The 12,925-nt window shown below is 40.5% G+C and overlaps 1 protein-coding gene across 1 annotated transcript in view; it reads left to right on the top strand.

Annotated features, from left to right (window-relative positions):
• Positions 1 to 5,517, top strand: part of ptpro (protein tyrosine phosphatase receptor type O) — a 31,867-nt gene extending 26,350 nt beyond the window's left edge. The window contains exons 19-26 of the mRNA XM_071527625.1: positions 416 to 497; positions 979 to 1,069; positions 1,232 to 1,308; positions 1,479 to 1,613; positions 2,592 to 2,714; positions 2,815 to 2,969; positions 4,160 to 4,295; positions 5,413 to 5,517. Of these exons, the coding sequence (XP_071383726.1) occupies positions 416 to 497; positions 979 to 1,069; positions 1,232 to 1,308; positions 1,479 to 1,613; positions 2,592 to 2,714; positions 2,815 to 2,969; positions 4,160 to 4,295; positions 5,413 to 5,517 (904 nt within the window). The remainder of the gene's footprint in view (positions 1 to 415; positions 498 to 978; positions 1,070 to 1,231; positions 1,309 to 1,478; positions 1,614 to 2,591; positions 2,715 to 2,814; positions 2,970 to 4,159; positions 4,296 to 5,412) is intronic.
• The last annotated feature ends 7,408 nt before the right edge of the window (positions 5,518 to 12,925 follow it).

Here is a 12,925-nt window from a genome sequence, read left to right as displayed (position 1 = left end):
TGTTTTGTTATATTTTGACCAGCATTCCTTCTTTGCCATTCAAGTTTGCCAGTTAGCTGACTTGCGCTCCGAATAACTGGTTTGACTCCACACTGAGGTTTAACGCAACCAATGAGATTCAACAAATCAACAAGGTTAAGAGATAAATTATACAGACTGTAGCATTTATGGTATAGGTGAATGCTCTTTTGTTTTCTCAATAGATTACATTAGACTAGTCATGGATGCCATAGACTGTGAATGACGTCATGAGTTTATTTGCTTAAAACATTTTGTCCACTGTCTAGATAAAAACAAAATGTTACCTTGTCAAGGGTAAAGATGGGATGTCATACTGAGATTTATGAAGTAATGATGAAGAACTCTTGAATATCTTTGTACTTTTTTCTCTGACACATTTGGATTATTGTTGCAGCCCTGTCCAGCTGGATGACTTTGACACTTACCTCAAAGACATGAGCAAAGACTCTGCCTACAAGTTCTCCCTGCAGTTTGAGGTAGGGAATGCGAAAGTGAAATCGTCCCGCTACGCACGGTTGCACTCATTTCCACCAGCAGCTGGGGTCGCCTTCCATAAAATGGCCAGATGCCCTCATGAAAATGATTACTCTTTAAAGCATTTTAAAGCATGCGTATTACCTTTACCAGGGCTCCACTGTGGCCCTGCTGGAAAATTCCATGACTTTTAAGTCGGGAGCACTTCCATGACCTAAAAATGTTCTTTGTTCGTGGTTTGTTCAGTCTGGTTTCCACTCCAGTTGGGCTGAAAACCATCTAATCCAATGAATGCGTGAAACAAGTTTTAAAATACATTTTGCTATATTCCTGTAAAGTGACTCATTTGTAAAATTCCCTGACGGATTCCCCAGAGAATTTACCTGTCTGGAATACAACCTCCTCAAATTCTATGATATTCTAGGAATTCTATGACCAGTTGGAACCCTGCATTAAGTCCCTACCAAATTGCATGTTTTCCAGGAACTGAAGAGCGTTGGCCTGGATCTCTCCCACGACGCAGCAGACCTGCCGGTCAACCGGCCGAAGAACCGCTACACCAACATCCTTCCCTGTGAGTGGCTCGATGATGCTTTGTGGGGCTGGGGAGACACAATTTGAGAGCATCCAGTAAAGAAATAAACCCTCTGTTGCCTGTAACTAGCACGCCAAATGAAGGTGATCATAGAGTGTGTTCAAAATCACGACTAATGAGAACTTTAAATCTTTCCTCTAGATGACTTCAGCCGTGTGAAGCTGATCTCTATGCACAACGATGAAGGGTCGGACTACATCAATGCCAACTACATACCAGTGAGTGGCCCATGTTAGAGTTAGTTACAAGCCAGCCTGAGAACCATAACTGTGAACTATTCAATGAAAGAGTTTGTATCATCACTGTAGTCATTTGGGCGACCGCCAAGGTAGACAGGAAGGAAGGAAGGAAAGATTGACAATGTCCATTCTGTCTCTTACCTTCTTAGGGATACAAGTCTCCTAAAGAGTACATCGCCACCCAGGGCCCCCTACCTGAGACCCGCAACGACTTCTGGAAGATGGTCCTGCAGCAGCAATCCCCCATCATTGTCATGCTCACACAATGCAACGAACGGCGAAGGGTGAGTCCATTAACTCTCCATTCATCCCGAGAGGAAACCAGGGGGGTGTACCGTTTACTCACAATGTCACAGTCTCAAATACAGCTCATGGCCTTTGTTGCATGTCATCCCCTCTCTGCCCTCTATTTCCTGTCATTCTTCGCCGTGTGTCAAAAAATAATCTTTAAATTCATGAAGCTAGTTCGCTGTTTGCATAATAGTTGCATTGTATAATAATAGTCTAAAAACAGTTCAGGGTCATGAAAGAGAAAGCCTTAAGCGTCAAGATAACCAACACCATAAAGGTACATAAGAGCAGGAGAGGTAACGTTTAAAAAGCATAGAAAAGTATATTTGTATATTAAGTGTATACAAGTAAAGTGGATAAAAATATAGTATCTTGATTTAGGGATGGTTGAAAGGCCAGTGCCAGATGATTTAAGACAGTGGTTCTCAACGTGGGGTCCTTGAGGGGGTTCCCAGCAAATTGATGAATTGTTAAACTTCACCATTATTTCATTTACAAGAAGTTAACACCATAGAGAATGTAGAAGAATGACTGTTTTGATCATAGTTTCTCTGTTATCTCTCTACCTACAATACAGATAGTCATGGAATTCTGGACAAAATCATATCTGACAATAAAAAATATTCTCAGATTTGGGTTTTAGAGACAAAACTCATCAAATGGGGGTCTGTGGCTCTAATGTGGACTACATTAGGGGTCCTTGATATGAAAAAGGTTGAGAATCACTGATTTAAGACATCTATTTGGTTTATATGGAAGCATATAAAATAGATTCTCGAGCTAATCAGAGGCCAGTAGAGATTTTAGAACTGATGTGATATGGTCAGTTGTCATCGTCTTAGTTAAAACATGTGCTACTGCATTTTGAATAATGTATCCAACTGCTTGCTAATTTATATGGCTAAGGATATTGCAGGCCATGGTCCTACAATGATGTGTAATAGTTTATGCACTGTATCATTTGTTTGCAGGTGAAATGTGATCACTACTGGCCCTTTACGGACGAGCCTGTGATGTATGGAGAGATCAGTGTGGAGATGCTTTCAGAGACAGAGTCACCAGAATGGACCATCAGGAGCTTCAGACTGGGATATGTGAGTGGCACAGTGCAGGCTACCATTCAGTACAGAGAGGTGTTGAGCCCTGCAGACTGTTGTTAATCCACATTCATCCCTGTGTTGTCGCCCCCTGCAGGCCGATGAGACTCAAGATGTCCTGCATCTCAACTACACCTCCTGGCCGGACCATGGCGTTCCCACAGTCAACGCCATCGAAAGCATCTTGCAGTTCGTCCACATTGTCCGCCAGCAGGCCAACAGGACCAAAGACCCCATCATAGTCCACTGCAGGTGAGGAGGGCTCTCCCACCCACATTATACTATAGGAGAGCATTATGGGAAGGCCAGGGATGTATAAACTGACAAACATTTACAGTATTCACAGCACACTGACCTTGAATTTACACTAAATGTTGCCGAGAGTGTGGATGGCTCTTTATGAATCTGTAGAGGGCTTTCAGGTGACCTAATGCACCCTGGCGGCCATATTGGAGATCCTCAGTTCATAATGTATTTGGCTACCTCAAAAGAATCAAATACACATTTATGTGCTGTTTTGGGAATTGAACATTTTGCCACTATGAATCTATATTAGATTGATTTTTGTGTTTGTTAGCTAGCCTATCACTGTCTATCACTGTAAACGCAACTGATTTGCGCACTAGCTAATGTATAGTAGATGCTTAGCCTGGTAGCTAGTTAGCTAAATAACAAAGCCCAAAACCAACTGTTTGTTCAGGTTAACTGAGTTGACTCTTCTCAAGCTACAACTCAGAGTGTTTTGGAGTAGAGACTAGAGCTAAAGACATGTTTGCTGTGTCACAGTAAACTACATTTGGAAACAAATCCACCTTATCAGACTATTCATTTTAATATTACTGAATTGACCTGTACCCACACAATCTTCTTTAGGCATCTCTTTTTCTAGCTCACTTGTTATTTAGCATTTATTTGCACATTGCTAATTCTCCAGTGGACCTCAGTGGTTGCTAGATTTGAGACCCAAAGCCTCTATTACAGCACTGTCTGCAGTAATTTACTGTAGCAGCATAGACTACATTGAGTCATAGACCCAAGCAGATGAGCACAGTAATGGTGTGGCCAGCTTCTCAGTATTGACAAAGTGGTCAGAGGTATACGAGCAGGAAGATGGCTCATATCCTGAACGTCAAGTCTGAGAGGAGCATAGATTAATGGTAATGGTGAGGGCCATGTTTTATGTACTAATTACAACCATAAGAAATCAATAATGTAGGAATGATGTAATGTCTTCTTGTATAGTCATTATTAATATTGGAATGCTTCATCCCCCCATTATGAGAACTGTCCAGATCTAGAGTACTTACAGTCATGGTACTTGTGTCAGTTGTCCATGCTTCTTGGCCAGGTCTCCGAATCTCAATGGGACGTCCTTGTAAAATAAAAGCTATAAATAAAATAAAAAATTACCTCCTGCTGACGGTGTTCCTGGTGTTCCTCAGTGCTGGAGTCGGGAGGACAGGGACGTTTATTGCTCTGGACCGTCTGATGCAGCACATCAGAGAGCATGAGTTTGCTGACATCCTGGGCATGGTGTCTGAAATGCGCTCGCATCGCCTGTCTATGGTCCAAACCGAGGTAAAGCTTTAACTAATACTCTAACATTTTCATATAATAAATGTCCGCAACTCTCTATCCCCGACCGCTACAGATTCAACCTGTAGCCAGTTCATGAAAGCTTTTCCATTTGTGTTCTGAACACCCAGTGTCTGGAAGCTCTTTCAATGAGTAAAATGAGGATGTATTTTAAGTAATGACCAATATTAGCAGCACAAGTTCAGAAAGTCTGAGATATCTAGACTTACAATTTCCAGCCATATGTCAGATTACATAAAAGTGCACATATTAAAACAGTTTCTCAAATTGTGCGTACATCTGATTAATAAAGCAGTCCATGCAGCTCTTGATGAATTACAAGTGCCTCTGAGACTGAACACATGAAACTGAAAATCCTCATGCCCACACCACCCCATTTCCTGATGAGTAATTGTGCCACTTTCACAATGGTGTGACCAAATGGAAATGAAAGTAGCATGTAATCATCCCAGTGTAACAACAGTATTCACCAGGCCACACAGGCTTTTCTTTCTATGTGATCTAATGCAACTGTTAAAGGCTTCAACCATACAAGAGATTCACTTTTCAAAGTCAATTGATAAAATAGCATTTCAAAACAACATTGATCATAACATTGGCATCTTCTGAGAAAATTACATTCTGTACCTTAAAAACTGGAAAAAAAAAAATCAAAGCAAGGAACTGAAACTCAATGTCTAACTCAAAATTTTGAAATAAAAAATGGATGCAAAGCTTAATCCACTTAATCTGTTATTTTTTAATCAAGCATACCTTGGCCATGAATTAAATGATCTTACTATTGAGTTGAAAATGAAATCCAAGTTTTAAGAATGATGTACCAACAGACATTTAGTGCATATGAGACATTTCAACGTGTCTCTGCCTGAACACACAAATCTGATCTATGCCACATACATACAATGGTGCCAATGTGGACAGTAGGAAGTAAGTGGAAAAGCCTCTGAAACCGCATTTAGGCCATCATGATACACTAAAACTCTCCATTAAACCCAGACTAATGAAATTATTCTGGCGTTAGTAGCTTTAAGTGAAGAAATAATTGACCAAAAACATCCACCAATTCACTTTAACCTTCTCTTGTGCTCTCTTCTTCTAGGAACAGTATGTGTTCATCCACCAGTGTGTCCTGCTAATGTGGAAGAAGAAGAAGCAGCAGTCCATCACCAGTGACGTCATCTACGAGAACGCCAGCAAGACATAATGATGGCAGAGTCATCCAGACGTAAGAAAAACCCTAGAGCTCAGTGTGTGTTTATCAGTGGTGGAAGAAGTACTCTGATCCTTTACTTAAGTAAAAGTCCAATACAGCAATGTAAAAATACTCCATTACAAGTAAAAGTCCTGCATGAAAAATCCTACTTAAGTAAAAGCACATAAGTATTAGCAGCAAAATGTAGTTAAAGTATTAAAGTAATGGTAGTAATGGTAGTAAAGTAGTGGTTTGGTCCCTCTGACTGATATTTTATTATATATGACATCATTAGATTATTAATACTGAAGCATCAGTGTGTAAGCAGCATGTTACTGTTGTAGCTGCTGGAGGTGGAGCTAGTTTGAACTACTTTATATACAGTTAGCTAGTTTAGTCCAGTGATTCCCAACCTAGGGGTCAGGCCCCTCCAAAGGGTCACCGGATAAATCCGAGGGGTTGTGAGATGATTAATGGGAGAGGAAAGAAGAAAAAACAAAGTTCTGATACACAAATCTGTTTTCAGTTTTGGGACTTTTTCTCTAATCTTTGATTTTTGCTGAAATATTGGATCATTTGAACATTTATTGAAATGAAACCATGTGAGGTTTAGAGGGAAAAATCACTATTTGGTGGAGCTGTTAACAACTCACAGACATCTGAAATGTGACCCAACTACACACTGCTTTTTGTAAGACGTCAAAAGCCAAAAAGGTTGGAAACCACTGGTTTCATCTTTAACAATGTGTTGTATTTTAAAAGCTTGTTATATTATCCATTGTGTCAAATCTCCATCTGAAAAGTAGTGGAGTGGAAGTATAGAGTAGCATCAAATGGAAATACTCAAGTAAAGTACAAGTAACTCAAAATTGTACTTAAGTACAGTACTTGAGGAAATGTACTTAGTTACTTTCCACCACTGGTGTTTATTTATAGGCAAGGCTGGTAAGGATGAATTGTTCATAGCTACATTGAAAGAATGAATGAATGTCCCTTTTTCCTGTCTTGCAGGCTGTGAACACACCCAACCTCCTGTGCTTCAGGCATCCATTCTCTGCAAAGAGATCCGCTTCATCATCAGTACCAAAAAACAGCAAAATATCTGACGACACAAGAAAAAGAAAAAAAAAAAGAAATCAAGTTTTTGTTTGAATTGGTCTTAAGCATGGGATGGAATTTTGCCTTAAGGAGCCTTCACTGACCGACCACATATTCAACCACAATCCTGCCCTCTGAACTGGACTTTCTCATGTGAAGAGTACACGGGGTTGGAGTTGGAGCGTACGAGCCCTACCGAGCGAATGGATGTCTATAAAAAGGGACCCAATGTGGATCCGTCCTCATTCAGACAACGTGAGGCGACAAATTGGGCGGAACTGAGTCAGTCGGTCAGCAGTTCTCGTTAAATTATGGTTTTTTTTTATCTCAGGATTAGCTGAAAAACCAGCAAGCACACTGGCCTCTTCCTCCGCTTACACCCCAGCTACTGTGGCTCACCGTTTAGAAAGTGACATTTCGCGTGCTCGGGAGTAGCCGATCAGGTTCACAGTTCGTTCCGCGTCGTCGGCCGCCCTCTCTGACACGACTGTAGCGTTCACTGGGTAGTTCGTAGTGTTCACATCTTCCGCACTGTCCAGCATTCCTGGCTTTTAAGCGAAGGAAAGCGAGGAGTCGGGTTCAGAACGGGCCCGACTCGACCCACGGCTGTCAATAGCAACGTTACACTGCCACCCATACTTTTCCATGGGACTAACATGTTGATGATTTACTACTGTAGCGACTGCTCCAAGGCTCGAACACGCAATTCGTAGCCAGGAGTGCTGCACAGGCGTTGCGGATTGAGGATATAGACTGAAGGAACCCAGCAAGCATTTGACGGACGGCGAAGTCCAACGTCCACCCAAACGAGCACAAGCATTTTTACAGTACGATATTACGGCAAAGTAAAAATTGAGCATTTTAACAGCTTTTGGAAAGTGTCTCGAACCGATATCCGAACGATATTTAGGTCCCGATTTCGGCAAACGACGCAGGTAGCAGCTACGGACGAAAGCGGACGTCGTCTCGACTTTTCGTTTCAGCGCGGGGGGGGCCGTCGGCATCGACGTCGATTCAACGTCCAAATGTTTGCTGGGTCTGCACAAGACGTAAAAAAAAAAAAAGGGCACGGAACGGGTTCAAGGGAAATGCCTTTCTTTCAGACATTGTCGCCTCAAGCTGCCAACTCCCATACGAAAAAAGGCGCGGTAGAATCGGAGGCCAGTTTAGACGCTAGAGACTGTGGTTGTAGCGATGTAGTTTGTATTTGCACTGAGGCCTTGGAGCTGCCTGACCTGCTGAGAGAAGAAGAAGGGAGTGGGGTGGGGTTGGGGGGGGGGGGGGTTCTGCTGTCGTCTCCCTGTGGCTGCTGCTTCTGATTGTGGAAAACTACTGTACAGCGGTGTTGCTAGATATTCGTTCCGTCCCGTGCACTGTGGGCTCTTCCTAAAGAAGGACGCGCGTCTGAATCCGAAGAGGTAGGATATCCTAAAACGACGGGGGTTTTTTTACGTCATCGTCCCAACCTCCAGTTTACCAGGGTACGTTACATTTCATTGGTTGCAACAATCGTGTTTCGAAATGAACAGTGCATGTTAGAAATCGATCATATCTGGCACTTAGAGTAAAGTGAGCCATCGTAGCTCGTCTAAAGATAGCGACTAGTTCTATTACTAAGAGAGCGGAACTGCCGGTACCATGAAGAAGTTGCGTGGAGACCTAATATCTGGGTTCCCTTCCGTCTCCGAAGGTTGGGAAATGACAGAAACATATCTACTAAGCATATCTCTGTCTCTTGAATACATGATTACTGTACAGAAATTGTTCTCAAGCCATTTTCTCGAGCATCGGTGTCCACTAGTTTTCAGGATCTCATCTTTTGCGGTCATTTTCATTTATCATCCTTCTACTAGAGCATTTGACTTGAAGGGCAATGAAGAAAATCCACATTTCCCACCCTTGAGGACTGTAGAGAATGTGTGCTTACAGATGAGAATGGTCGGCTTGATTTTTACCAAGTTTTTACAGTCTATTCAGGTTGTCAAAATAATGAACCAGCATAAGCTTTGGCTCGCTAATGAAGAGTAATCACTTTTCTGGGAAGGTTTCAGTCCATTCTCTTCTCAACAGCTAGGTTAAAGGTCCCATATTGCAGGAATTCAAATTTTCCTATTTATATACATATCTGATCAAAGATGTTTAATGAAGACATTTTTAAAATTTGATTTTGTTTGAGTGCTTCAATTGAAAGTTATTGCATTTTCAAAAATCTGTCATTTTTTACAGTTGAACTCCAGGAAATGCATCACAACTGGACTCGGTCCTGATTGGCTCCCCTCACTAAAGAATTACTGAAATCCGTCGAATCGGTTTGCCACATTTGAACTGGAAAGCCTCCACTCAGCAGGTTTACCTCATTTGAATTAGAGGATTGCTGTCGGCCAATCAGGGTCCAGTATTGTGAGGACATCATCTTGAAATTCATTCAATTGAACTAATTCAATTGAAGTTTTAACTAAACTGCATTTATTTGCAAAACATCACGAAAAACAGTATTCTCATCCTGAACCATAGTATATTAAAAAACAAAATCATAAAAAAAAATATAATATGGGACCTTTAAAGCTCATCACTGCTAACACATAAATGATGAATGGTAAAAATCATGCTACTGAAATTGCCATCTGCTATTGGCTGAGCTTTGGTGCCAGGTGATGTCACCACCTGTTGTACTCTATAGAAGGTGGCATTGCCTGGCACCAAAGATCAGCCAATAGCAGATGGCAATTTCAGTAGCATGATTTTCACCACTAGATGTCAGGCTTTACATAGATTTGGGTTTGGGGTTTAGTTCCTCTTTAATGCTGGTGTTCGTGTTATTTTGGCCTTACCTTGTATCCAGGTTGTAAAAACTGGGAGAAATCAATTAACGTGCACAAGAACTGAGGTAAGCCAGAGCCTATCAGGCCGTTGGACAATTCAATGTTTACTTGTAAAATGGGATATTTGCAGTACGCCAACTTCGATTTCTCATACTGGCCTTTGATCATACTGATTCTTCACAGTCTGAAGTCCTCGCCTGTTTCTGGATCGGAGGACCAGGCAGAGATTAGAGGTTTGACACCTCGGGGTGGTCGCCACTCATTCTGAAATAGGTTACATTTCACTCTTAGATATCAAATGTACTGTACATACTACTACTGTTTAACTATTATGTTTCGACATGTTATTACAAAGTAATTCTTGTGGAAATGACTTTGTTGCTTTATAGGTTTGATTTTTTTTTTAATTGTTGTGTATGTGAATCATCATTACCTGAGCCAGAAACTAAGTTCTGTCATTACGACGATGGTTCGTTTTTTTTTTTTTTGGAGGGGGGGGCTTCAGTGTCGACATGAACGGCTGGATGTTTTGGAAAGACCGCCCAGCTTTTTAGAAAGCATCTTCAATGTTCTTCTTGGGTGCTGGAAGCCACTGTGTGGACACGGAAAAACCCTGGCTGTGGCCGGCGAAAACGCACTTTGGTACGGCTGTCGAAACGGACAGAAAATCTACAGACATTTCCAATAGCTAGGCACTGTACACTCTTTTACAATTCTTTCTCTTGCTCAGTGTGTGTCCAGTCGAAACTTGTACGTCATTGGTGCCATTCTTGTGCATTGTGTCACTTAAAATTAGAGGGATGATCTTTACCTTGGATCGTCATCACAGAGTTTTAATGTATGTGTGTGTGCGTGTTGGAAAAACAAATAAAATGTTGCAATATCAATTCTCTTTTGAACAATTCTATATACAGGCTATGTAACGCTCCAAAGAGTCTCTTAAATCAGGGTTACCTCTGTCGTTCTGATGGAAAATTCCATGACATTTCCATGACTTTCCATAACTAAGTTACAGCACTTCCATAACTTAAAAATGTTCTTCCTTTCTTGTGTGTTAATGTTTCAGGCTGATTTCTACAGAAGAGGATTAGAATGTATTTGAGTTGAGATTAATCTCTGAATTCTGAGAATTAAGTGAGAATTCTGAGACTCTGAGAATAAAGACAGAATTCTGAGAATGATTCTCTGAAGTCAAATTCTGTGTTTAATCTCTAAATAAGAACTACATTTTTTCATTTCTATTCCTCTTCCGCAGGCTTCCACAATTGAGCTCATCTAATGCAATGAATGTGTGAAACAAGTTGAAAACTACATTCTGCTATATTCCTGTAAAGTGACCCTTTTGTAAAATCCCCTAATATTCCTTGACTTCCCCAGAGAATTCATCAAATTCCCTGACTTTCCCAGTCAGAAATACACCACAAAATCACATAATATTCCAGGAATTCCATGAACAGTGGGAACTATGTTATCTCATGCCTGCACAGTTTTGCTGGGTCAAACAGAGTATAGACTGTCAACAGTAAGAAGAGTGTTTCTGGAACAGTGTTTATTGCAGAATTAGCAGATTTATGTGAAAAAGGCACCATGAAAACTATACACATACAATTGCAATTTGCAATGCAATGAATTCTCAATTCTCATATTTTTGATTGACACCTACAACTGTTTGGGTATCAGGGACAGTCAACTAAATATAACAACTCTCCCTCAATTTCATTAACACAACAGCAATTAACCATAAATTGTTAAGTGGACCATTCTACAGCCAACTATTTAGCTTTAAGAATTAACATCATACAGTGCTGTGCTACAGGTCTGGCAAGGACCTATTGTCATAATAGAGACCAATAGATTTTCATTCATTTACCATTGTCTCACTTCACCCTGTCATATTACACATGCATGGGTCCATATGCTTTCTCAACCTCATCAAGGAAATGGCCCAAGAGATTAAGCGCAAAACTGGAAAAAAAAAAAATCTATACAACCAATGACACAGAAAATGTACTGGTCGATTACTTTTTTGTACAAATTATGTGCAGACATTTACACTACTTTATACATGTGCTATATAACATTCTCTCCATCTAGTGGGTGTTCTTGTAATAGCAGTAGGCTACTGTATAGTAATTGCTCCAAAGAACAGTCGTGGGGCTTTAAGCTTCATCCCTGTGTTGGAATATAATCCTTTTTTTTTTTTGCTTGTTTATGGCATTTCCTCTGTTTGACAAACTTCCTCTGCAGCCACCAAATTTCTTAACGGCTTTTGGTCGATTATTTTTTGCAAGATGACATTCACTTTGGATTCCCACTACACAGGCTTTAAGAAATCCACCAAGTTTTTGCTAGATTGGTCTGTTGGTCATTTTCCCTGTTAAGTGATGAGAACATAGACACCGAAATCATCCATGGGTCCCTGGTGGATCATTGTCTCTGGTACTCCATGCTAACACTTTAGAATAGTATAGCAGTAGCATTATCCAAAGTAAGAAGACTGACCTTTTAGTAATAAAAAGTTGTTAGTGGTTTTTATTATATGGCCTGTAGGTTCATAAATTAAAAAAACAAAACAAAATATTAACTCAACATAGCTGATGTAGCCAGGTTTATAATTGGAACTATTTTAGGTGTGCAACCACGTATTCATCCACTCCTCAGTGATTTTTAGCTGTGACATCACCCATCGCCCACCACCGTGACTTCCTACAGAAACAGGGAAGGTAGTTCAAAACAGTAACTTATTTTTCTATCATATTTAATGTATTTCCTCCACAAAACTGCCAGACAGGTTGCATATCATTTAAGATTACTGACCATTTAGCTTTAGAGCTGCTACAAGTTCTCATTTTCTCACTATTGAATTGAGATAATGCTAGTAGCCTACCATCACTCAACATAGAGCATGCTAAAGTGTTAGCATGGATAGCATGTTAGCCAAAGATCTACCGGGTGACACAAGATGATTTTGGTGTCTATATTTAATGCATAAGCTGACAATGGGACAATGTCCCAATCATCCTTTAAACATCCCCTTGGTACTGTGGAGGATCCAAAGTGGAGAAAGCGCATCCCATGGTTTATTATGTTCAAACCAAGGAGCCAGCATAGATACCTCACATCACTATGTGACTGGACTACATTCCTTTCGGTATATGGATGAATATAGTCCCATTCCCTTTAAGACAAAGCCAAAAGAAACAGATTTACAGTGGCTGCAGTCCAGGTCTGCACAGAGAACATCTGTAGTACCCGCTTGTTCCCGTCCTCCTTAAATACACATTCCTCAGAAATACTAAATTGCGATAATGAATGATTTTAGAGGGTTGATTTTTGATTCATCTCAATAGTAGATATACATTTACATATATTTAATCTTGTGCAAAAATGCTAATAGCTAAATCTAATGATGTCATCCAAGAAATCTGTTCCTTTGTGATTGCTTAGCTCCTAAATTGTTGAACTTAGATAAACGGTAGGATTTCATAAATTAGATATTA

Source organism: Centroberyx affinis, unplaced genomic scaffold (assembly GCF_046629955.1).
Source record: "Centroberyx affinis isolate AG114_WGS23_722 - 3 ecotype Tasmania unplaced genomic scaffold, CSIRO-AGI_Caff_v1 ptg001550l_1, whole genome shotgun sequence".
Classification (NCBI taxonomy): domain Eukaryota; kingdom Metazoa; phylum Chordata; class Actinopteri; order Beryciformes; family Berycidae; genus Centroberyx; species Centroberyx affinis.
This window is presented reverse-complemented; position numbering and strand designations above follow the sequence as displayed.